This window comes from Xyrauchen texanus, chromosome 24, assembly GCF_025860055.1.
Source record: "Xyrauchen texanus isolate HMW12.3.18 chromosome 24, RBS_HiC_50CHRs, whole genome shotgun sequence".
Taxonomy (NCBI): domain Eukaryota; kingdom Metazoa; phylum Chordata; class Actinopteri; order Cypriniformes; family Catostomidae; genus Xyrauchen; species Xyrauchen texanus.
Window position 1 is genome coordinate 26,501,647 of NC_068299.1, and position 26,796 is coordinate 26,528,442.

General features: G+C 38.6%; 1 protein-coding gene across 1 annotated transcript in view; it reads left to right on the forward strand.

The window, feature by feature from the left end:
- The first annotated feature begins 17,620 nt into the window (after positions 1 to 17,620).
- Positions 17,621 to 26,796, forward strand: part of LOC127617742 (transmembrane protein KIAA1109 homolog) — a 78,486-nt gene continuing 69,310 nt past the window's right edge. Inside the window, exons 1-12 of the mRNA XM_052089827.1 lie at positions 17,621 to 17,714; positions 18,216 to 18,332; positions 18,432 to 18,510; positions 18,675 to 18,739; positions 19,629 to 19,803; positions 20,631 to 20,712; positions 21,110 to 21,303; positions 24,057 to 24,136; positions 24,338 to 24,485; positions 24,655 to 24,811; positions 24,997 to 25,075; positions 26,041 to 26,132. Coding sequence (XP_051945787.1) covers positions 17,621 to 17,714; positions 18,216 to 18,332; positions 18,432 to 18,510; positions 18,675 to 18,739; positions 19,629 to 19,803; positions 20,631 to 20,712; positions 21,110 to 21,303; positions 24,057 to 24,136; positions 24,338 to 24,485; positions 24,655 to 24,811; positions 24,997 to 25,075; positions 26,041 to 26,132 — 1,362 coding nt within the window. The remainder of the gene's footprint in view (positions 17,715 to 18,215; positions 18,333 to 18,431; positions 18,511 to 18,674; positions 18,740 to 19,628; positions 19,804 to 20,630; positions 20,713 to 21,109; positions 21,304 to 24,056; positions 24,137 to 24,337; positions 24,486 to 24,654; positions 24,812 to 24,996; positions 25,076 to 26,040; positions 26,133 to 26,796) is intronic.

Here is a 26,796-nt window from a genome sequence, read left to right on the forward strand (position 1 = left end):
CACTATTGGATTATCGCAGTGCCAGCCAGTTAGGTCGATAGAATATACCAACAGTCACATAGTGACATATGCTATGCCCTGGGGGTTATAAGCCACAGTAGCTCAGCACTCTGCCTCTTTTTCTCCTGGTTGAGATAGGTTGTTTTGGTCAGCAAGATATTGTCCTCACAAGCTGTGTCAGCACAAATCTACGCCACTTTTTGAAGTATTTTAGTGGCATTTTGGTGAGTTTTCATTGCGTTTCATCGGTAACACGCTGTGCCTCTGTGCAATCTGGTGGCTGGTGTTTTCCGCACTTATAAGTTAACAGTCTCCTGTTGACATAATCATTATCTATTCAGTTGTTCTGAGCATTTTTCCTCAAATTTATGTTATACTATGTGCCCCTCGGTTCAGTCCATCAGCCATTTTAGATATATTTTCTCTTTTTCATGAGATATTTTTTGGAATTATCTGTCGGTTCACCTGCAGGAATCATATTATTTTTCTTGCCTGTCTTGTTACTTCATTACCATCATTCTGCTTGACTTTAAACTTTACAGTGCTATCCGAAGGAGTTATTAGCGAGTAACAATGGCTCACAACTCGATTGCCACTCTTTTCCCACTGACTTGTAAACTGTGCCCTAATAATCTCCTTCCGGACGACGGTCGTGACATCTGCCTGTCGTGTTTGGGTGTTCAACATCTGAGAGAGGCTCTCACGGACCCGTGTCTGCACTGCAGTCTTTTACCTATGTCGGAACGACGGCTCCGTCTTGCTGAGTTAGATCCTAATTCAACGGTGAAACTCGGGCAGTTGGATATATCCCCTTCAGAATCACTGTAATTTGCTTTGGATAAAATCATCTGTCAAATGCGTAAATGTAACCTGCGTGCTGGGTTGTCTTACAGCCACGCTTGGTCAAGCCACACTTGGCAGCAGGCTCCCAGAAGCGTGGCTGAGGACTGTAAGAAAATCTTGAGAGATCTTCCGTTTGTTCCTAGGCATCGCTTTGGTCCTAATGTTCCAGAACTGTTGGGAAACAGGTTAAAGCTGTCTGAGGCCACTTGTCAACTGACACAGGAGCAGTGCAACCCTACCTTTAGGATTCCAGCAGTTAAAGACCTGACATCGTTACGCCAAACCGGAGCAATGTTTCCACCAGCACGCTACACCTCAGTCACAGCCCCCTCAAAGGCCTCGTGTTACTGAGAATGCTACAGTTTTTCAGCCACCTCATCGAAACTAGCCAATAGGACCCCATAAGCATCCCCCCGCGACCACTAAAAGTTGCACACATAAAGCCTGAGACACTCAGGCCATCAGTCGATCGTTGTTCAATAGAACAGCTGGAGTACCTAAGGGCCAACACTGCAGACCTATGAGTTTTGACAACTCTGAGCAGGGGATATACTCTATAGTTTCAATCCCGGCAACCCAGATTTTCAAGAATTGTTCCAACGGTTGTCAGAGATGCAGTTCGTTCAATGGCCCTCTCTCTGGAAATTTGTTTACTGTTAGAGAAGGGAGCCATAGAAAAAGTTCATTCCCTCGTTCAGGGAGACAGGTTCTGTTCAACATATTTTCTTTCTCTGAAGGTTTCCGCCCAATTCTCGATTTGAGGCATCTGAATTTGTTCCTGAAGGTCCTTCCTTTTCGAATGCTGCACACAGCCAACGTTCTTCGGTCTGCAGCAGCAGACGATTGGTTTGCAAGTGTCGACCTGAAAAATGCATAGTTTCACATCCCAATTGCTGTTCATCACAGAAAGTTTCTGTGTTTCAGTTTCCTGAATCAAGCCTACCAGTTCAAAGTTCTACCTTTCAGTCTTTCCCTTGCTCTTCGCGTTTTCACAAGGTGTGTGAGCGCTGCTCTGTCTCCTCTTTGGATGAGAGGTATTATGCCTTATCTGGACAACTGGCTTCTTTGTACCCCCACAAAACGGCAGGCTGTGCTTTTGAGACAAGTGCAGAAGTTGGGTTTTTCTGTGAACGAGAAATAGAGCTGACTGAGTCCAACACAGACTACTACGTTCATAGGAATTACCTTGAATTCTTGCCTAAGGTCTGCCTCCCTGTCTCAGGAACTTGTGACGAACAGTCTGCAACTCTTGGCTCGCTTTGACCTGGGTTTATCTTTACAGTACCGGGTGGTCCTACGACTAATTGTGATGTTAATGGCTGTTACAGTGGTTATTCCCCTGGGTTTACTCCACCTCAGACCACACCAGTTATGAACAACTGGTAACTTGTAATTTATCACCGTTGCATATGTGCGTTGAGGCAGTGGAGACAGCTAGATTTGCTGAAGGCAGGAGTGCCACTGGGTGTTGTTCCTTCTCATCGGGAGTTGGTCACGACTAACGCTTCCCTCACAGGGTGGAAGCAACATGGAATCAGAGACGTATTTGCGGGCGCTGGACACCAACCCAGGCCACAGAACATATTAACCTGCTGGAACTACGTGCAGTGTTTATGGCTCAAAAGTATTTCACGCCAGTCCTGGCAGGCCGCCATGTTCTCGTTCGATCCGACAATATCTCAAATGTGTTCCATCTGAACCACCAGGGCGGCACGAAATCCCGCAGGTCTCTACAGCTAACTCACGAGATCCTGATATGGAGTCAGCCATGACTTGCTTCACTGAAGGCAGCTCATATTTCGGTAGCATGCAACCAGGCAACGGATGCTCTTTTCAGGGATCGAGTACATCCAGGAGAATGGATACTTCATCCAGATGTTGTGCAGGAGACCTGGCTACAATTTGGAAGAGCAGAGGTGGATCTTTTTGCTTCTGAGATGACCACTCACTGTCACTTGTTGTTCGCAAAGACAGAAGTGTCCAGTCCCATCTCATGAATGGCTGAACTGCCAACTATGCGTTCCCACCTATCCCTCTTTTATGGGAGACGTTACACAGGATCTCCCTGTGCAAGCACAGAGTTCTACTCATGGCACCACGATGGCCAGCCAGACCATGGTTTCAATTGTTCCTTGACAGGCAATTAATGGAAGCTTCCCCCCAGGAAGGACCTCCTCTCCCAGCTGGAATCCTGCGTCTGGCACACCGATCCAGCTCGTCTGCAGTTTTGGGTCTGGCCATTGGGTTAAATCTTTCTCTGTAGCACTGTGACCCTGTGGTTATTCACACCATCTCCAATGCTAGGGCTTCTTCCACATGACAGATTTATGCTTCCTGTTGGAAGTTTTTTTCTGCATGTGTGAAGAGCAGGGGCTTGATCCTGCAAGGTGTGACATTCCGAGCATCTTAAGCTTTCTTCAACATTTACTGGAGGAGGGCAAAGCGGCTTTAATGTTGAAAGTGTACGTCACTGAGATTTCTGCATATCATGTTCCTTTCTGCATATCATGTTTCCATATCCATATCATGATCTTCTCTTGGATCTCACAGTCTTGTCTGCAGTTTTCTGAAGGGTGCACGCCATCTGAAGCCTGCTCAGAATCCTCACCTTCCTGTGAGGGATTTGTCACTCATGCTTGCATTCCTTTGCTCATCCCAGTTTGAGCCCTTGCAAAGCATTGACATTAAATGGTTATCCGTGAAGACTGCTTTTTTGTTGGCTATAGCTTCTGTGAAACGATTCAGTGAGTTGCACGTGCTGTCTGTTAGCAAATTGTTCTTGCGTTGGTTGCGGATGACTCTGGGGTGGTTCTACGACCTAATCGATCTTTTCTTCTAAAAGTCTTTCTTCCTCAGTTCATAAACCAGCACATTGAACTGATCTCTTTTCAGACTTCTTCAGGGTCTGATTCAAGTGCTCAACCTTTGTGTCCTGTTCATGCCTTAAGTGTTATGTGGACACTACTGCTCAATTTAGACAGTCAGACCATTTTATTTTTCATTGTTTTCCTGTGTAAACGCGCTGGATGAATGTCCATACACGTTTCGCTGTTTCTTCAGTGTCTCACGTAGGACTGGCACATTTTTATACACTGTGTCAAGCTAATAAGTGCTTCAGGTTTCAAAAATGCATGCCAACACACCTGCGTTCTGTTTCAGTCATTGCGATTCATCTAGATGAGCTTTTTTTTAGCGCAGGTGTCACAAAGATTTAATGTCCTGAACAAGTTCAGGTTGCAAAGATGGGACTGTTACAATGTTTAACATTATTCCAGATTTTTCTGCAACAAGCAAAGTTTCAGCGCTTGATAAATGGCAATGTTTTTTCCCTTCTCCTCTAGTGTGCTGAGGGGCCGACGTGCCTTGTATGTTTGCTGTTAGTTACGAATGTTGTCTACGATGCTTACATAAAATACTGCCTCAGCATCAGATTATAAACTCCAGGTGAAAGTAAAGTAAATAAAACAGGAATATATTACTATTGTATAAACAAATCCTCAAAGTAATAATAATACTGTATCATATATTGACAAACTGGACAACAATAAATAGATGTTGTGTTATAATATTAATAAAAATAGCAACTGAATTCCAAAATGTTACTGGGTGAATAGTAGGTTTTGCACACACACACACACACACAAAAGATTGTTTTGTAAAAATATATGTAGGTAAATATTGTTTTTTGTGGAAAAACTGGAAATCATGCATTAATTATCTTTAACAAGATTTTTATTTCATTAAAGATTTTGAATGTACTTGGCTAAAATGATTGATTGGATGAATTTAAAATTATGATTTAAAATACATTTATTACATTTTTTAAGCGAACTTTTTTTGAAATGGGTCCCCGGCTTAGTTTGATGCTTGGGGACTCAAAAATCGTAAACCCCCCCCAAATATGTATATTATTGTATGTGCATACTTCATGAGAATGGATCTGACATTCTCATTGCATTGCAAAGCCATTGAAATAATAATTAAATGCTGCCCTGCTAAAAAGACAAGCTGGTGTTAGCTGGACGCCCAATCTGGTCATAGCTGGTCAGGCTGGTTTTAAAGGGGTTTTGAACACTCTTTTTTTTGGTCAGGATGGTATTAGCTGGTCATACTGATCATTCTGATCTTATCTGGTCAGGCTGGTCTTAGCAGGTCAGGCTGGCCTTAGCTGGTCACATGGTCTTCACTGGTCAGGCTGGTCTTAGATTGTCTCCCAGCCAGGCCAAGCTGGTTTAAGCTGGGAGGCTAGTTCTCCCAGCCTGACCAGCAAAAAAGTGTTCAAACCCCATCAGAAACCAGTAAACTGACCAGCGTGGCATTTTAGGCTTGTTTTAGCTGGTCTTTTCAGCAGGGACAGCAGGGGTCTGGAACAATTTTGACATTAAAAGACATTTTTATTTTTTCTTGTTAATCCCTGTGCGAAACCTCCTCCAAAAAGAAATAAAAGACAGACAGACCATCCATGCTGAATAAAACAACTTTTATAAGGTTACTAAAATGGAGTCTTCACATATGAGTGATACATCCATTTCAAAATTACTGTTCATTTCATTGAGTAAAAATCTGTAATGAGGAAACAATGTGTATGCAATGAGTAACAATGAGTGCACCTTTATGTTGTTTTTCAGTCACCGTCTTGCGTGAGTGGAACATTAAGGACCGTGTATGCTATTTTGATAATCTCTGCGGTAACTATTTATTTACACCAGGCAAGTAAGCTATTGTTACGAAAGCTCAACTGCACAGCACCACCAAGCAACGTAGATGCGTTTACTAACGCGACCCTCTACTGCAGCGCTGCTAAACCTGATGTGTGTTGCATTTTGAGCAGCTTGTGATTATGGCAGGAACTCCTTGCCAAAACCAAGCATCTGACCGACCGACCGACCGACCGACCGACCGAACGCCTAATGCCGAGTTTACACTACACGATTTTAAGCCCGATTTTCACTCGCCGACAGTTTTGTGTAGATCGCTGACAAAAGCTTGAAATCGCGGGCAAATCAGATCTCGCTCCCATGAGTGACGATCGCAATGTATGAACTATCAAAGATTTGTTTTGAGAGAAGCGCCTAAGCGTCGCAGATGTCAGCGAGATATCTACAATTTAAAAAATCTGGACTTGTCCGAGATTCCAAATCGTGCAATGTGAAATGTGTTTTGACTGTATACAACTGCAGCGTGACCTACAGCCAATGAGAGAGCAAGAAACAGAGCACTGGAATTTCAGTGGGAGGAGTCATGATGTACCTGCAACAGGCTGCGGTATCAAGAAAGTCTCATTGGACCGAACAAATGGAGGAAAAATGTGTGGAACATTGGCAGGGGCACCAGATTTGATGTTTCATCTGAACTTTACCAAAACCAGGTGGAGGAAGACAAGAGCTGGAGAGAAATGTAAAATTCTCTTGGACAGTCAGGAAAGCAAATAGGTATATTTTTCAGTAGGAGGTACTTTTTAATATTGTAACCAATAAAATATATGATACCTTTAGGTGATTAAAAACATACACATCATATTCTGAATGCATAACATATGATCATGCATTTGATTTCGTATCTCGTATCACTTCTCTCATGTACTCTGTTGTGAAACGTAATTTGGAGTGCAGGCAGAGTCGTCGGGGATTCGTCAAAAGTGAAATGTTTTGTAATGTGTTCAAATCTATCGCCGATTCGAAAACGCTACGACTTCCATGACAAGACAGACAGATGTGTAATATGAACGGTACCACGATCCAACATCTTTGAAAGTTGTGTAGTGTTTAGGAGGCATAACCGAAAGTCTTGTGCTTTGAGCGTCTTGCATGGCAGGTGACCCACGTGACGTCAACATCTAGAAATTAGCTTGTTTTTAACTAGGAAACATCCAAGCTGTTGTTTAAAGACAAAAAATGGACAATATAGGCACTAGATGTAGATATTTTATACTCAACCATTTTCCCTTTTTTGTATGTCCCTCAATAAGAATTTAGAGAAAGATGTTGTAAGCTATTCTAAGTCATTCTGAGTGATGAACTGATAGCTATACAAACAGCTACCAACTGTTGATCATGACTTTCTACACTCACTTTGAAAGAAACTTACATACATTCCATGACATAAGGATCTTTTTATATTATTGTATTATTCATACATAAAATAAGTTTTATATCCTCATTTTTTACTCATTATATTGTTTTTTGTCAAATTCCTTAATTTTATTTTGTGTGCTATATTGTCTCACAAGGTAGAGATAAAGAGTTTCAATTTCAAGGTTTTCAATGTCATGGGATAATGTTGAGAAGAAGTAATCGTCCATTGACTTTGCATGATATAGTTACACTTGTTGAATTAGTGCTGGTCAGACAAAGTCAGACTGAGCATTGAGAAAGACGCAATTAAGATTATTCAATATACTCATTTTTACCATCACTTCATCTCCTGCCTTCTTCTGTATTCCTCCTGCTGATTCTTGGGCTGGTAGGAGAGTGAGGTGACATAACAAGCTGTTGATGTTGACTGGTTTTGGATATCAGACAGAACTCTGATACATGGATATCTTCTGACAGATAGAGAGGTCTTGTGTACACTGGATCTAACATACATTTTCACTGCCTCTCATGTTTTCATATTCTAAGCATGAATAATGTACATGGCATCACATCACTGTCTATCTATATACATAGGCAGTGGGTGAATTAATTGCAGGATAATTGCAGGATATTCATATTGATTATTATACATCTCATTCATAATTCACCATCATTCTTTAGTCAGTCTCTGTATCCCTCTTTCCAGGATATCTAGAGAATCTCCAGATGATGTCATGTGCAGCTTTAAGAGAGCCTTCTTTCACCGTTTCTTGGCCAGACAACCTTTCCTTCTCTTGGATCTCTTCTGAGCTTCCAAAGTTCTGTCTGTAAAACATATTCATATACACCCCCATTTTCTGATGAATAGTTCTGTTTTCTTCCCAATAATAAACATGTTTCTATCATTGTTTAAATGTACAGCACTGTGCAAAAGTCTCAGGCACATTAGATGGTTCCAAAACAGTTGTCTTAAGATGGTTATTTTCTATCTTTTGCTTTAGTGTGTAAAAAGAATATATTAGATTTGAACGTCTTTAGAATTAAACCATACTATAAATCTGGGATATGAAGCAGTCAAGGCAACCTAAATCCATAGAAGAACTGTGTCAAGTTGTTCATTAATCTTGGAACAGCTACTTGCCAACACTGTTGAAAAACTTTGTGCAAGTGTACCTAAGAGAATTAGTGTGATTTTATAAGCAAAGGATGGTCACACCAAATACTGATTTAGCTTTTTTATGTTTACTGCACTTTGTATGAATTTAAAAAAAAAAAAAGCTATTTATTACATTATTTTTGAAAACACTACACTTTACAGCATATTCCAGAAATCCTAAAACTTTTACACAGTGAGTACTGTATATTAAACTTTTCATAAAAGTTTAAAGCAGTGAAGCAACTTTTCATGATTAATATCAAAACGAATACATTGACACCATCTTCTGGACAATAAAGGCTCTACATTATACAATTGTACAGTAATGTAATTCTTGACTACAGTATATCAAACTTATAAGGTAGAATAGTAATATTCCTGCTAACACAGGATGTACCAGTTTTCATGACTTACTAAAAGGCAATGTAACTGCAAAGTCACAGGCTCGTAATTTCATTACCATTACATGACCAATTCACAATGTCATCTTAACATCCTCCTAATATTGCAATCTCACCCAGAATGGCCCAGTTAGGTAATATATTTGTAATATTTAGGTAATTCCATTACTTACTGACAAAGTAACTGCAACATCATGGGGCCATAATTTCATTACCATTAAATTACCACTGAACATCCGGTCTGACCACGAGGTCGCAGGTCGGCAGGCCTCAACACATCAAGCCCTGTGTAACTACCTCGACCATAGAGTCAGTGAACACCACAGTTCATCATAATTTCTTCATTCAACACGGAAGAAACTGATTGCAACGTGAACACCATGGACTCGAGGAACCGTCAAGACGATCTCATGAGACTGCATTCGGGCTATATATAAAATACGTACATCTAGTGCCTGTATTGTCCATTTGTTGTCTTTAAACAACTGCTTGGACTTTACCTTGTTAAAACCAAGCTAATTTCAAGACACTGACGTCAGGTCAGGTCGTCACCTGGGTCACCCACACTGTAAGATGCTCAAAGCACAAGACTTTTGGTTAGATGGTCGGTAGATCTGTCGGACGGCTATGTTTAGGCACAGAGTTCCCGCCATAAGGCACGCAGTTTCATCTATAGCGTAGGTGTCAAACTCAAATGTTTCTAAAATGTATGATTTAAGGTAAATGGAACGTCTCAATGACCAATCAGTTGGCTCTTTCTTCATGAATATTAATGAGCCTTCCCCTGGAGCGCATTTTACTCTCTCCAAAACTAAACAAAACAGCGCTATCCAGAACAACTATCAGCTCTGGTCAAGCGTCGTGAGCGCAGAGAAGGTGCGTTCATTCGCCTACTACTCTAAAACGTGTAGCGCACATCATTACAGCGCTAACTGCTGCCTGGATCAATGGAGAAAAATGCAAAGAGGTGCATGAGCACAGGGCATTTTTCCCGTACTGCAATATGCCATTTTAAACAGCGCTTGTGTCAAGCATGGTAAGGATAACGAACCACATTTGAATTCTAATGCAAAGCTTCAAATGGATCATTGATTAAACTACTTTAAAACCATGTCAAACAGCCCAGCCATTATAAACAGCAACGACAGAGTAATCATGAAAAAAAAAAAAACAGCACACATCGCATAGGCTACCTTACGAACATTTACCACGGATATACTAAAAAACACTAACTGTATTATTTATGGTATTTTGCCAGTAATCGTTTCTAAATGTATTTATAGTTACTGTTCTTCTTTACTATTCTCCCATAATTTTCATAATTATTATGAACCAAGCTATCAGTTTTCCTTCTGTGTAAAATCTGTTCTCTATAATAATGCTGTATGTAGGAAAATGTAACTGGGTTTGTTTGCTTTCATAAATTCTAAGAGATGACTGTACTTTAATAAGTAGGAGCCTGATGAAAGACATCTATAGAGGAAACCCATTTTAGTTGCTCTGTCAAAATATTTTAATTTAGCCCTGTACAGATTAGGCATTCATTTTCTCACAGATGTTACTGTAAATATAACAATTTACATATAGGCCTATCCCAACCTCAAATTCAAAGCTTTATTGTCAAATGTGCATTTTAAATGCACAAAATATGCAATATTATCTGGGAATGCAGCTGCCATGGACTTCAACGTGTGGATAGATTAAAATATCTTAATTGATAGATTAAGATATATTAATACTCCTGTCGCTCGCGTGCGAAATAGTTTTACAAATGCCAATGGTTGATCAAACTAAATTTGCGGACACGGACCTCTGTTGAAGACTATTGGACTAGTCCTCATCTCATGTGAGTGGTCATGATTTTATACGTATGTTTCAAGATTACAATAAATATCTTTAGAAATGAAACTTTTTTAAAGGGGAAAAAAAACGACTGCATTTTTAAATAACAATTTCGTATTATTGGCACTTTCTAAACTGTTTTAACAGTTTATTTTCAGTTAAATTTGTTTTTGAAGACCCCTTCAAGTACTTTTATATTCTTAAAAGCGTTGCAATTTTAAATTAGCCTACTTTCTCTCCCCCTTGTTGGCACTTAATTCTTATGCACTTGACTCACACTGACTGACTGAGCCTCGGGTAAAACCGGACACCAGTAGCATTATTTTTATTGGCTACTCCCCACGTCACTCACACCCATATTCTATAATATCGCCCCTTGATTGGTTCTATTGTCCACAACAGATCTGTGATTGGTTTAACACGGCATATGACAACAAACCAAGAAGCGCACCCGCTCTCCGTGTAAATACTGCGGAAAATAAGTCATTAGGTTGAGAACTGGGCGCTGCCGTCTGAGAGAAGCACACGAGAGCAGCTCTGAGGATAATGGCAACATAAACTGTGATTTCACACTCTACAAGGCGAGGTGGGTACACTACGTGTATCCATACAGCTTGTATTCGTGTTTGATAAATAACAACAGAGATTGTGTGGTATCTGACTCCTTTATAGTCGGGATTTAAGCCTGGATCACCTGCTGAGTCTCAGCGCTGCTGTCATTTATATTGTCATCTGTCTTATTACATCCACATGAGATCATAGTGCGATTAATAAACTTCACAAATGCTTGTTCTTTCTGTCCACAAACATCAAAAGGCTGTGCTTGCCATGACAGGAGCGAAAGTGTCCTGAATACTTTCCATCAGTGTCGTGTCGTTTGTTTTGTAAAGGTTATCCTGTTCCTATTTGTTGCGAAACACATGTTGTAGAACTCTACACATGGAGTTTCATCATTATAAAACACAGTATTCATTTTTCAGATCTGGGTTGGTGTCTGGTGGACGCAGACGTACAATGGTTGATTTATTTGTTTGGGTGGTGTTAACAGAATAATTTCACAATTGCATGTATTTAGTTGTATGAATCTGTTTGGTAAAGTGGTGCTCCATATCTACTGGTATTTAGTAGGTTATAATAGCATTGGTAGCTTCACTATTTGTATCACTCTGCTTCTCCATGTCTGTGGATTTCCAAATAGTCTTGGGGGTTTTGATTCAAATCAAATCACTTTATTGTCACACGACCGTAGGCACAAGTGCAGCAGTGGGTGAAAGTCTTGTGTGCAGTTCCGAGCAACATAGCAGTTATGACAGTGACGAGACATATACCAATTTACAATAAAAATCAGATTTACTCAACACAATTTACATATCTAATGTACACATAATTACACAACACAATAATAATATACAATGTACAGTAAACAATACACACAATATAGAATACACATACAATAAAAAAAAGTATATAAAGTGTATCAAAATATATATTTATGCATTTGGCAAAATATATAATACAGTGGGTTGTATTATAAAGAGAATATAATTTATGACAAACCAGTGTAAGATTAATAAAGTGCAGAGCTGATTATCGATCGTGAGAGATCAAGTGTTCAAAAGTCTGATTGCTTGGGGGATGAAGCTGTCATGTAGTCGGCTGGTGTGGGTCCTGATGCTGCGATACCGCCTGCCTGATGGTAGCAGTGAGAGCAGCCCATGACTTGGTTGGCCGGAGTCTCTGATGATCCTCCAAGCTTTTTTCACACACCGCCTGGTATTATATGTCCTGGAGGGAGGGAAGCTCACCTCCGATGATGTGTCTGGCAGTTCGCACCACCCTTTGCAGGGCTTTGCGGTTGAGGGCGGTGCTACTGTCATACCAGGCAGTGTTACAGCCAGTCAGGATGCTCTCTACAGTACTGGTGTAGAACTGTGTGAGGATGTGTTGGTTCAATCCAAACGTCCTCAGCCGTCTCAGGAAGTAGAGGCGCTGGTGAGCCTTCTTCACAACGGCCTCAGTATGCATGGACCATGTGAGTTCATCCTCAGTGATGTGGACACCGAGGAACTTGAAACTGCTGACTCTCTCCACCGGTGCTCCATTAATGATGATGGGGCTGTGTTCTCTGTCTTTCCTCCTGAAGTCATTGGTCTTACTGACATTGAGGGAGAGGTTGTGCTCCTGACACCAGCGTGTCAGAGTGTGCACTTCCTCTCTGTAGGCTGTTTCATCATTGTCAGTGATCAGACCTACCACCATCGTATCGTCAGTAAACTTAATGATGGCATGGGAGCTATGTGTTCCCACACAGTCGTGTGTACAGGGAATACAGGAGTGGACTGAGAACACTGAGGGCACTATGGTGTTGAATGCTGAGCTGTAGTCTACAAACAGCATTCTCACATATGTGTTCCTTTTTTCCAGGTGGGAGAGAGCAGTGTGTACTGTAGCTGCAATGGCATCATCAGTGGAGCGGTTGTTGCGGTAGGCAAACTGCAATGGGTCCAGAGAGGTGGGCAGCACAGAGCAGATGTGATCTCTGATTAGCCTCTCGAAGCATTTGCTGATGATGGGGGGGGGGGGGGTCAGAGCAACAGGATGTCAGTCATTTAAGCAAGTGATTTTTGATTGCTTTGGCACAGGCACAATGGTGGATGTTTTGAAGCATGTGAGGACTACAGACAGGGAGAGGGACAGGTTGAAAATATCCGTAAAAACACCAGCCAGTTGGTTCATGCACGCTCTGATGATACAGCCCGGAATGCCGTCTGGACCCGCGGCTTTACAGATGTTCACCTGTCGGAAGGATCGGTTTACATCCGCAACAGAGGCTGAGAGTGAACCAACCTCTGTAGCGTCGGCTGCGAGTGCTCTCTCCGCGTGTGTGATATTGTTTTATATTGGTGCAGCTGTTAGGTCTTTTTGTATTGATATGTCACATTGTTAAGCTTTGATCCTGTCACTTTATACCACTGGATAACTGGGTAATTAGTAGGGATGCACCTATCCGATACATGGATCGGTATTGGCTCCGATACTAATGTTTTTGATGGATCGGTTATCGATCCGACGAGCCCGATACAAATCCGATACTGTGTTAGTCGTGTTCGTTCTTGTCAAGCTCCAAAAATGACATACCAGAACTGTAAAAACACTATTTATAGTAGTTCATATGACTTGTGCATTTTACTCAAAGCCACTTGAAGATGTGCGATAGCTCTGTGAAACACAAAAGGCTGTGTTTAATAACTTAATATATTTAATGCACGCGCAGCTCCAGCGCATTAGTGAATGGTGCTGCTCTGTTCACACAAACACACGCACAGACTGGTGATGCACTTGCGGTTATTTTTAGTCTTCACACATTGCTCAACATTTGAGCTACTCACGAACAACACCTCCGATGTAGATGCTCAATAGTTCGGTTCAATTATAATATGCATTTAGAATGGCGGAGGGGAATTTTACCAGAATTTGAATAAGAAGCGAATTAAACTACTGTGAACTTGCTTACAAACAGACACATTTACAGGACTTCCTGGAGAGTTCAGAATGTCAAAATAAAAGCTTGAGGGTTTTAAAGTTAAAGGTGCACCATTGAAATATATTACTGTTGTATTTAAAATTCTATAAGTCAATAATAATAATAATAATAATAATAATAATAATAACAATAATTTATTATTATTATTTGTTTACAAATTATAACAATATTTAATTTTAATGGGTTCCAATAAATAACTGTGTGAATGAAAAGTGGACTGATGTCTTACAACTAAATTGAACAAAAAAAGAGATCTGAATCCTTTAAAGTCCAGATACAAGTTGAATGTTTTTTGTAAAAAAAAAAAAAAAAAAAAAACAGCCTTCTTTTCTACTGATGACTTATACTGGAATTACTGTTAATTTTAATGCAGCATTATCCAGTATACTTGTTAATAATAAATATTTTCTTAGTAAGCTATACATTTATATTGAAATAATGTGTAGTTACAGGTTTGTGTTTCTTTACATCTAATTAGCATCACTCATTGAGTTATAGATATTCTAAACTGATTATGAAAAAAACCAGCACTGTATCTGATCAGTATCGGGCGATACTGAGATTTTAGATATCAGAATCGGATCAGAAGAGAAAAAGTGGTATCGGTGCATCCCTAGTAATTAGAATGTCAGCTGACACTAGATTTTCAAGTTGAACTGGTGTTGACATCTGTTTCAGTTTTGACTGACATATTAAAAGTGAACGTACTGGCAATTCTTTTAAAATGTTGGTTTGGCATAAGATACCCTGGATCTCTTGAGTAATAAAATACAGGGTTACAAATCTTACATTTTAAAGAGGAAGTTAGGTTTCAATTTTCTCATCAAGCTAATTTTTAAGGATAAACCAATGCAATACCTGAGACATTTGACCACCCTATTTTTGTTACTTTTTTTTACCATGAACATGTCACAACAAATCAGAGGAATTCATCTGAACTTTGTTGCAAGTAACATCCAGCAGTTGGCATTCACATCAAACTGGCTTAAAATAATGCAAGTCTGAGCTGTATTGATACTATTTAAAGCATTAGTTTGGTTGAGATTTATAAAAGAACATTTACCTGACACACCTGGAGGTGAAAACGAAAGTAAAATGTATTGAAAGCCTGCCAAAACATGAGCTGTTTTCGTAGGTACTGCTCTGTAAACCCAGATAAGTTGAATGTACTTAAAAATATTTCTTGATCAACACAGAGGATTGCCACTGGAGTCTGACTGTACAAGTCCTTGTCAGTGTAGCGAATCAGCTCTATGAAATATTAATAATCAATCATAACTTGTTATAATCGATTATGAATATTTGGATCAGTTAATCGGGTTAACTTGATGTAGCTACATTAACATTACAACCAAATACTCGGTTCATCCCGTGAACACTCAACACTGGTTATTAATTAATTAATTAATAGAAAGGTACATTTCCGGGGCATGGGAAATGTCTTTCTTACTAAGTATTAAGAGCAAGTAGTCAAAATCTATGATTAGTGACTTTAGATATGAGCTTGAGACACAGACAACTTTACATGTGACATGAACAAGACTTTATTAATTACATTGTGCTGTGGCTTTTTCATTGTGTTGTGGTGAAATTTCATTGTGCTGTGGCTTTTCTGTTGGGCTGATGTGGCTTAGCCTAATTTTGTTGTGAATTTTCTGCTGTATTGTGGCTTTATTTAGGTCTTGTGGCTTAACATTGTTGTGTTGTGACTTAATTTTGTTGTGATGTGGTTTAATTTCATTGTGCTGTGCTTTTCTGTTAGGCTATGTTGTGGCTTAATATGGTTGTGCAATAGCTTTTTTATTGTATTGTGGCTTAGGCCAATGTCTTTGTGTTTTGGCTTAATTTCTTTGTGTTGTGGTTTATTTTTTAATGTGCTGTGACTTTTCTGTTAGGCTATGTTGTGGCTTAATTTTGATTGTGTTATGGTTTAATCTTCATTGTGCTGTGGCTTTTCTATTCTGTTGTGGCTTAGGTAAATTACTTTGTGTTGTGGCTTGATTTCATTCTGTTTTGGCTTAATTACATTGTGCTGCGACTTTCCTATTAGGCTGTGTTTTGGTTTAATTTTATTGTGCTGTGGCTTTTGTATTGTGGATTAATTAGTTAAGTTTTATTTGCTTAGCTAATTATGGGGAGCTGTGCAACCCTGGGCCAACAAACTATATCCTGTTATGATACCGGTTTGAATAGCTTATGCAGTGGTCTTAAAACACTGGCATGTGGCAAACACGACATGGAGTCCTAGCTGATTGAATGTCTTCTTAACTGATGGATTAGTTCACAGCATTTAAAGGTGCAATATGTAACAATTTTCATGTAATATTTTTTTTTGCCAATGAGTGAATGGCTTTTAATGCAACTTAAAAAAATGAGCCCTTCCCGGATTTCCTAGGTTGCCTGTTAAAGCCTGTAGACTGATTTTCATGCGAATGGAGCAGATCGCTTTTGCCAGGAAAATCCAAAGGATGTGATGTTTATGCGCTCTCCCAAGGGCCTTGCCTCAGACAGTAGATTCTCTTCTGCTATTCAACAGCGACAACAAACTGCAACACTTTTGAATGTTTTCTTTGAGTTGGAATCAAGCAAACGTCCGGCTCCCAGCACAACACTGACTCCTACACAAAATCGGAGTAAGCCAAAAAAAATAAAATAAACATTTATCTACTGAATCCCATCTGGCTAAGCCAGAATGTGATCGTAGTCGAGTGAAAACTAGAGTGAACATCGGCAGGGCATTTGATTCCTGGAGGGACATTCTTTCGGTTGTGGGGATCAAAACTAACCGTGAATTGCCATTCTTCATATTGTACAAGTAAGCTTACATATATTGAAATATAGTGCCATAAGGATTGATCTGTGTAATTTTAGCTAACTTGACCTTGCTTGCACAGTAACTGTCATAAACAATGTTAATCTGTAATTATTCAGCAATGTAAACTACAATAACACATGAAATTAATCAAGTTCAAGATAATACAAAAAGCTCCATTCATTAGTCTAACTTGATTATACATAAAATATATACATTCTATTATTATAAAACAATAGCGCATCACTATATCAAAATGACAGTTGTGATGGAATCACATCAATATTCAATTGTCAACATATGTACAGTATATTTTATAAACGTCTACTGTCATCATCAATTTAGCTAACAGCTATTGATAAAGCTAGCTAGCTAGCTAATGCCGAAATAGGCTATCGTATAAATGCAGTCAGTGTGTCATGCAAAGAAAAGTGATTACTTATTACAGACCTATATCCACACTTTGTTTTAGCCCTGTTCCAGCACTGGAGAGTGAACTATAATATACATTCTCAAAGTTTGTAGTAAACAATCATAACTGTGCAATTTTAATTATGCTACCTCATCTGTCAGCATGATGCTGGAGAATCACGTTGTCTCTTTGTATGTTATGTCATTTGTTTTGGTCGATGCTCACATCCTTATGGAATGTGTGCACGAGTGCGAGTATGAGCAACAGGTAGCTGGCTGCAGTTCACTTAACGGCCACAGGTGTCATTAATAAAAAGGGTTTCTGAATCTTACATACTGCACCTTTAATGAACTAGTTCTATTAAAAACCTATGAACCTCCCTTCCTTGCATTGCCTTATTTTTGTAAATAATCCACTGATTGTGGTTTGTCAATGTATATATATATCTCTCCTTGATTAATAAGTCATAAGTTAATGTAAATTCTGTTTAAATTGATGTTGATGTTTGTTCTACTTACCTGCAGTGGGTTGTAACCATGGATATCAAAGCCAACAACAGTTTCCCCAGTTTTAATGATTTAGATGACTACCTCAACAAACGCAACTCCAACTTCATATGGCTCCTCGTGGGTAAGTGGACATCTGTGATTTATAAAATTGTTTTCAGTTGAACACCGTCTCTTCACTGAATGCAAGTGGCATGCTCCCATTAAAATAAACGTTAGTTACACATGTAGCTGTGGTTCTGTGAATTCCGGATGACCGCCAGAGGCAGTATAAACAGTACTGGATTATCGCAGCGCCAGCCAGATAGGTCGAGAGAATATACCAACAAAGTCACATAGTGATGTATGCTGAGCCCTGGGGGTTATAAATCACAGCCGCTTAGCACTCTGCCTCGGTACGCCCTGTACAGGATGTTGCACCTTAAGTTAACTAATACCCATTTCTGTTTTTGGCACACTTCATGGCTACTTATGTGTTTTTATTCACAAATATCAAATATAATGTTGTTTATATAATGTAGGTTTTTATCTCTTGCAGGTGACTTGTTTAACTTCTGTTATTTAGCATGAAAAATGGATAAGAATGATTTATTGATGTATGTGTATGGGTGTTTGTATTCCACAGCCACTATTATGTCCTGTGGATGGATCATCTACCTGACATACTACAATTCACGCAATATTGGACTCATCCTCACCCTCATCATTAACCGACTCTACAAGAACGGATACATGCACATCGGTCAGTTAGCCTCAATGCGATCATCTGTGTTCTAGGTTTATATGTCTGGTTTAAATGCATTTTGTTTTCTTCTTTGAGTATGTTGTTATTTCTATACAGGTTCATTTTCGTTCTCTGTGCTCTCTGGCAAGGTCATGTTCCGAGATGTCTATTACATCAACAGAGACATGTCAATCAGGTACACGCAGTCTGACTCAAACTAACTTTATTTTTTAATTTTTTTAACTTTTACATACTTCTGTCTATGCTCCAATACTCCTGTCTAACATCTTCTTATTGTTGTCTTATTGTTTATGGAATACATCTGTGAATTTAGTTACTCAAAATTATTTTCTTCTACAGACTACAAGATGGACTACTCATATTTCGCTGGTGGAAGATGTACAACCCAAAACAGAAACTGCATGGTCAGTGACAAACTATGACAAACAAACCACAAAAATTCTTAACATTGTTTTGTTGTATTTGTTCATGTGTTCTATCATAACTTCAGTCCTAGAGTTTTAGAAATGTTAGATATTTACTGAACTAAAGCATAAAATTATCATAATATGTTATCAGAGATTTAGGAAACATGTTAAGTTAAAATACTGGCTTCTCTGAAAACAATGCTACAGCCAGTATATTATTCTTTGAAATAAATCCTGTTGTTGGGACAAGACACATATTCCATTTTAATAATCGTTGGGATCAAGTCACTTACACTTGATGCCGGATAGGATACGCAAGGCTCACACACCAATTTTTACTATCACTAATCTTAAACACCTTTTTTAGTTTTACTCTTGAATAACTAAACTGGCTCACACCATGAATATAGCCATAGAAGCTGGCATGGTGTTAAAATGGAAAGTAAGAAAGAAAGAAAGAAAGCTGCTACTAGCTATTATAAATAGTCACTATGTAATAAGTATAATAGAATATTATTAATAAACATATTATGGATATGTAAAGAGGGCACACATTTTTTTAATTCAGGTCATCATTAACTGCCATCCTTCTGGTTGAAGATATACAGTAGTCACTGACATATAAATAATAATTTAATATTATTCTGTGGCTGATGAGAGATATACACAGTGGCAAGGTGAACAGGTTTTTTGTGTCCGTTGTTACCGATGTGAATTTTAGCATGGCTGTAACACTGTATTGACCAATCAGCATCCAAGTTGGGAACTATTCATTTTATAATTAGGCTTATTATTTAATTATAAGTGTAATTAATGACATAACTCTGAATGAGGTGTAGTTGGAGACCAGTGTAGCTGTACCTGATCGGATCTACTGTGATTGCAGACCCGAAGGCTGAGACACGGCTCTATGTGAATATTAATGGCTTTGAGTTCCATGTGTACAATCGCACGGATCTGTACGCTCGGCTCCAGGAAGTGTTTGGCCTGGAGCCCACCCTTATCCCACCTCACAGGGATGAAGAGAAAGAGCAAGAGCAGAGGGTTGAAACACTGAAGAGGTAATATAACAATACTGCACATAATACAGCAATTATGGCTGCTGTTATGGGACATAAGATTGAAAGTGAATTTTGAAATTTTTCTGATGTTTTAATACTTTACCTTACCCAGCTTAATATGCAGAGACAACCATAAGTGAAACATTCATAGGTTGATTTCCCTGAAAAATGTGTTAACACTGTGGCTCTGTGGCACTATCAAAACATTGCTCTGTTTGTTTAGTGGAAAAAAGCAACAGGCTAAACCAATGTTGTGAGGTTATGGGGGCAAGCTCTGTGAACAGTGGGAAATGGGTGATGTGTTTATGAAAGCTGTTTGAAAATAGTAATTCTTTTTGCATTTCTGCATAGCAGTATATTGCTTTTCACAATACATAGTGTTCCAAAGCAGCTTTACAAAGAGTAAACTAAAGGTGACAGTGGCAAGGAAAAACTTAATAATTCTAACAATTGTAATGACTTCTGCTAAAATAGGAATCTATGAGATATGCGTTGGAGACAGGCAGTGTATAACCGACCTTGATCAGGTCTGGTGTTGAAAGAGACTCCACAGTGGGAGATGGGACATGCTTGTGATGTAGATATTACACATACTTCACCTTTAATATAGCAATTGAAGTCTTTTACATTGTAATCCAATGGGTTTGTAGCATTTGTAGACATTAGATTTAAGCTTGATGAGCAGTTCAGCATCCAGGTTTTGTTTGTAATTGCTATTAAACAAATCAATGTTTGATTATTCATTGAATCCTCAATCTGCAATGAAGTAATTCGGCAACAATTCCTATCCAAAAATGTTTATGAATGGGTTTTTGTTGTTTATGAAGTGTTCCCATCAAAACTGAATCTCCGGAACCATCATCTTCATGGAGGTCTCTCATCCCTGTCATCAAAGTCAACATCAGTACAGTGAGTACTGCAGCCAATTTTCATCTCTTTTCATCACACACTGCTGCCTGTGTCATTCAGTCACCATACTCAGGCCTAACTTTTGTGCTGAGATATCAGAATGAATTCAAAGGGAAAATTAAAATTCTGTCATCATTTAACCACCTTCATGTCATTCCAAACCTTAATGAAATTCCTACTTCTGTGGAACACAAAAGGAGATATCCAGCAGAATGTACTAGCTGTTCTCTGGATGGGGACCAGGGACTGACTTTTGTTATATGGAAAAGAGCAGCTTGTACATATCTCCTTTTGTGTTCTATGCAGGAAAGTCATTCTAGAATAGTACATCTATCAGACAGATTCATCTGTCTATTTGTCTGCCTCTTACATTCCCTCTCGCTGGTCTTACCCTCAGGGTCGCATAGCGTTTGGGAATCACCATCTTCCTCAGACCCTCTGTTTGAATTTTGACGATGCCTTCCTGACTTATGCCACCAGATCACCCAGCAGCCACTTGGATCAGTTCATGCACATTGTGAAGGGTTTTCTTGAGAACGTCCGTGTGATGCTGGTGCCAAGCCCGCGATACCTGGGCCTTCAGAATGATGAGTGGGTTTAATAATCTGTACTCTTTCACATTAGATTAGATTGCACTCATCTTTATTGTCATTGTGCAGAGTACAAATAAATTTTAATATAATCTAAATATATGCAATATATTATTTTAAAGCTGACGTGTGTAATTTTTTGTAATGTTAAAATACTTCTATAGAAATGAACTTTATGCAAGTATACAAACGTGGACAAACTTTCTAACATGCATTCTTGCGTTACTGTTGAGGTAACAAAGCTCAGTACTCAAGGGGGTGATGGAGTTACCATCAAAAGTTTGAGCCATAAAACCTTTTTTAATTTTTTAAACCTGATTTATTAACTGTTATTATTCAGATAAGTTGCTGTAAATATATTGCCTTTAACTTTTAAATCTATTGTTCTGACATTACCATGGTTGAATTGAAACCATAGAAGAGGAAGGGTCACATGAATATCCCTTGCAGCAATGTTGAGAATGTGAACTTGTGTTGAGTTGCGAATTAAGGACACATTTCGGAATGCAATAGATGCACATAAATGAGCATGCATAGCTTAAAGCAGTGTTTCCCAACCACTTTGCCGCGGCACACTAGTGCTGTGAAAGATTGTCTGGGATGCCGTGGAAAATGATCAAATTCCACAAAATAAATAAATGCATGGAAAAAAATTATAATTACAGGGATCCAAACTCCTCACCTTTCAGAGAAATTTGCCGTTTTGAAACCATAATCAGTCACTTTTCTGCAACTTAACATGCAGAATACATTGAAGTCTATGAAGTTGCTTCACCAATAATGTCTTTGATAGTACTAAGTAACAAGAAATATTTAAAAACTGTCCAAATTTGTGAAGAGACATTGAATTACCTTATCATTATCAATTAAATATTACCTTATTATTTACAAATATCATAGACCCCAGTAAGAAAACCCAGTAAGACCTAATCATGAACGAGTCCTTTTATTACTTTCTGCTATCAAAGCAACTGCAAGTTTTTTCTCTCTCTTCCAAATACATGTTTTCAATGTTTATTGCCTTTATTGCCTCTGTCCGAGGCAAAGACACAAATCTAATGACAATTGCCTCAGCATCAGTCTCCCTTGATGGATAGTGGTTTGCCGTATAATTTTTTTGTCATAAAAAGTGTGCCTTTGCAGGTTGGGAAACACTGGCTTAAAGCGTCTGTGTTAATGTACAATACTTTGATTTGTTTGTTTTAGCATCCTGTCAAGCCCAACATAGCAACATAGGCTCAGCCAACGGCAGACATAGGAATATTCGAGAAACCTGCTTGAAAACAATCTTGTTTTTATTTTGGAATTTTGTTTGGTGGCACAGAAAATACACACTTCAGCTTTAAATAATATTGTGCCAAATAAATGCGCCAAACAGTTTGAGGTTTAGATTAACCTTTCATTGCAAGTGACATGAATATAAATAGAGAAGGTGCTGTTAGTTCAGGAATAGTAAAATGGCAGGATTGATACTATAATAAAATAATGAGGTATAATAAATGGTAAAACAATGCAAATGGCATAGTATACAAATAGAGAAGGTGCAGTCTACCAGAGATGAATAGATTTAATTGGCAAGTGACCATTGTAGTGCAAACAGAATGGTGTTAAAATAGAGAAGGTAGAGATAGAGAAAATAAATTACAATAAAAGAGTTAAAAGTGTGCGAACTGGTAGAAATACACTACAGAATTTTTTCATTTAGACACTCTTTTAAAGGTGCACTTTGTAACGTTTTGTTTGTGTCATCTTGGACTTACTGTTACACCTAGTGGTACAGAATAATTCAAAATCAAAAGTATTCAGTTACAGATGCCACTTTAGAAATTCACTATTCGCAATCAGCCATGACTAATTTAATCCAAGAGTGAACGTGCCCAATAACAAAATGGTTACTGAGGTTAATCGAGTAGTATTCAGCTGGTCATGTGATTATTTTTAAATGACAGCACTCATGAAGGCTCCCCTGCCCCATGTAGAATAAAACAGCTTTATAAGATTAATGATATGACTAGAGTCCTCACCTTATGTGAGTAGTCATGATTGTAAAGCAGGTTACGAGAACTGGCTTAGCAATACAAATAATAGTTTAATGCTAAACTGAATGGAAATCACACAAGCATAAACATAGAGCAGCTGCATGTCATTCTCTCTCTCTCTCTCTCGAACCGTCATCACCGGCTGCATTTATCTCTCGCGCACCCCCATCAGGCTGATTGGGGACCGGGCATCCGTTGTTCCAGCCCGGCCATGCCCTCCTCCACTCTACAATGATTTTATACATATGTTTCAAAATTACAATTAATTTCAACTAAGTTGAATCAGCCTTAGTTGGAACACTGAGGCAAAGAATTATTTTTATGTGCATATGTATTGGTGTTAATCAAATACATTTAACAAGTGTTATTGATGTGCCATTGTATCTATAAAGCCAGGCTTATTTAATACATCAGTGCCATTAATTTATGTAGTTACTTATAACAATTATACACACTGAACTATGTAATTTAATTTAGATTTAAAGAACATTACCATGATGACCTGAAAATTGAAGCATTAGTCTCTTCTTGTATGGATCAGGGTTTTCCCAATCATTTGCAGTTTAGCTGAAAGTAAGCGTGGGTTTGTTTTAATTGGTGTAATGAATTGCCAAATAAGAGGATTAGTCTCGATTGTCAATTGCTCGATCAATAACGATTAGTTATCAACTAGAATGATGTAGTGTCTGTTTAAAGAATGATTTCCTGTCTGCAGACCTCCCAGGCTCATGGGTGAGGGCTTTGTGGTCATGCAATCAAATTATGTGGACATTTACTACTACCAGGATGAACCAGGTAATCAGAGTTTCCCAATCTGTCAGTATTGTTGTGTGTAAAAACCTTGTTAGTCACATTAATTGTAAATGGTTGAGCTTTTTGTAACATGCTGGACAAGTCTTTCGATGACTGCAAATGTTAGTCTTGTGGAGTTGTGAGTATATGCACATAAACAGTTATGTGTGTGTTAGTATAGTTTAGTCTGTTTCAATTTTGTAGGTCTGGTCCAAGAGGAACTGGAGAATGGAGACAGAGAAGCCTGCTCTGAAGACGCCAAACTACAAGACTTGCCTCCATGTTGGGGTTTGGACATTGCATGTGGCAAAGGAACAGACTTTAACTATGGTCCCTGGGCTGACAGACAGAGGTACTCAAACACATTCACACTGGGCGGGCTACCAAGCATGATGCCATCTGCAAAATTGCGATTAGCAAAATGTCCTGTTGCTTGTTGGGGTTAGTTAGAACAATAACTCTGATTTACATGGAATATTTTTTTGTTCGTCTTATTTTATTATTTGACTCTGTTCCTACAGAGACAGCCTTTGGAAGTTCTTCCTGCCTGCAGACTATCAGCCAATGACAGTGAGTGACGTTCCCACATCTGGCAAACCACGACAGATCCTTGCCTTTGAGCTGAGAATGAACATCATAGCTGATGCAACTATAGACCTGCTATTCACCAAGAACAGGGTATTTACACGTTACTTACACACCTACTGATACACTTTTGACTTGCATACTCATATGTATAAATGGTTTGCACAAGTTTGCTAAGGGTGTGGTTTGCTATAATGGAAAGCCCTCTTTTATAAAATTCTGAGGAAGAATGTGTACTCTTTAACTGATTTTGTCCATTTATCGATTTGGCTTCACAGGAGACAAATGCAGTCCATGTGAATGTAGGAGCAGGTTCCTACCTGGAGGTCAACATACCCATGACTGTTGGGGAGAATGGTAACCATCAGTTCTAATGGAATAACTGGACTTGAACAGTTAGCAATGGTCACATTTGACTTTGTATGTTTGTTTTCTTTTTGGCAGTTGCTATTCACACCCTGTTGCAAATAATGGTATATGCTATTTACACCCCAGTACAAATAGTGGCAAATATTATTTGCACTCCAAACCTGGTGCAAATAATTGTTTTTGTAATTGCACCCTGGTATTTAAATAGTAACATGCATAATATGGGCATCACTGCAGCGAGTTTATTGTGATTATTTAGGGTCTCACTGACACACTACATCAACCCCAACCTTAACCTTACCTTTGGAAAAATAACCAAACTTTGAAAAAAGTTTTACTACAGAAACCATGGTTTCACGTGAGAATGAGTGTGATTGACGGATCCTGCCTCCGGATCAAACCCTTCTCTGCACTCCCCGACATTCACGTGACCAAATCACTCTATTGCTTAGTTTGTCGTGTATTTCTGTGGTTCCACCAGGCTATTAGGGTGCAACTAGCTACACTGTGTGGCAGATGCTATTTACACCGGGGTGCAAATAGACACTCCGTTTTTTTTTTTTTTTGGTAGAGGTGTTATCTGTAATTTTGTGATTAGTACATTTTTATGTTGAGCTGGTCAGTATTGTCATCACGCAAAAGCTAAATTTTACCATTTTCAATTTTAGAGAATGTGCTATCAGCCATGATTTCTAATAATAGATGGCTTATATAGGTGCTTTTATTAGGCTAATAATATGACTAGACTGTTCATATCATGTGAGTGTACATCATTTTAAACATATTTTCCAAAATCACCATTTATTTCTTTGTGTAAAACTTGTTCAATGGGTGTAAACATCCCACGCTTAAATTAATTTGCTTCATTATATCATGTAATTCTTGTTATACCACAATTTTCCCCCTCCTGTGCTTAATTTCTTTCTAATTCTTTCAAAAAAAAATTCTTTCAGGTTATTCTCCTACTCTTAAAGGTCAGTTATTACATGTGGACACCACCAGCAGTATGCTGTACAGGACACTACTAGAGGCTGAGATGCTGGCTGTGAGTGCATCATATGATTATAATTGTGTGTTTAGGGTTCTAAATTAACATGCGCCAAATGCAAGTAAAATGTGCTTGCTCAACAGTTTTTATTTTTTTTAGTTTTTTTTTTTACCCTTTGTTGAGAAGTGTTTATGAGGGATATGCAATTTGACATATTTTCATAATCTCCTGGTCAGTCTTAAGGCTGCCGTGTGCAATTTCTTAGCGACTAGTTAAGTAACCGAGAAGTAAATTAAATTGAAATTAAATTTAGCAAAAATAAATATTATTTTCAAGCAAGTTTCCCAAACACTTTGTCTGTTTTCCATTGGCCAGACAAACAGGTAGTCACGCCCCAAGCTCACAACTTTTGCTTAACCTATGTTGCCATGTTGAGCCTCTGAAACAAACTGAAAGTGCCATAGAGCCACAATGTTTTCAATTTCACCAAATTTTCAATTTCTTTGCAGATTAAACATGTATAGGAGAAAATATTTTAACAGCAATATATATATAAATATGTCAACTTTTAAGGAACCATGATTAAGATGGTTTAATATCATATTTGCACGGGTCCATATGTGTCTTAGTGAAATATGAATGCCTAGAGAAGCCCTTCAATAGGGTGACTGACAGATATTAGATAAAAATGCTAAATAACTCGCACAAAACTTTCATAGTC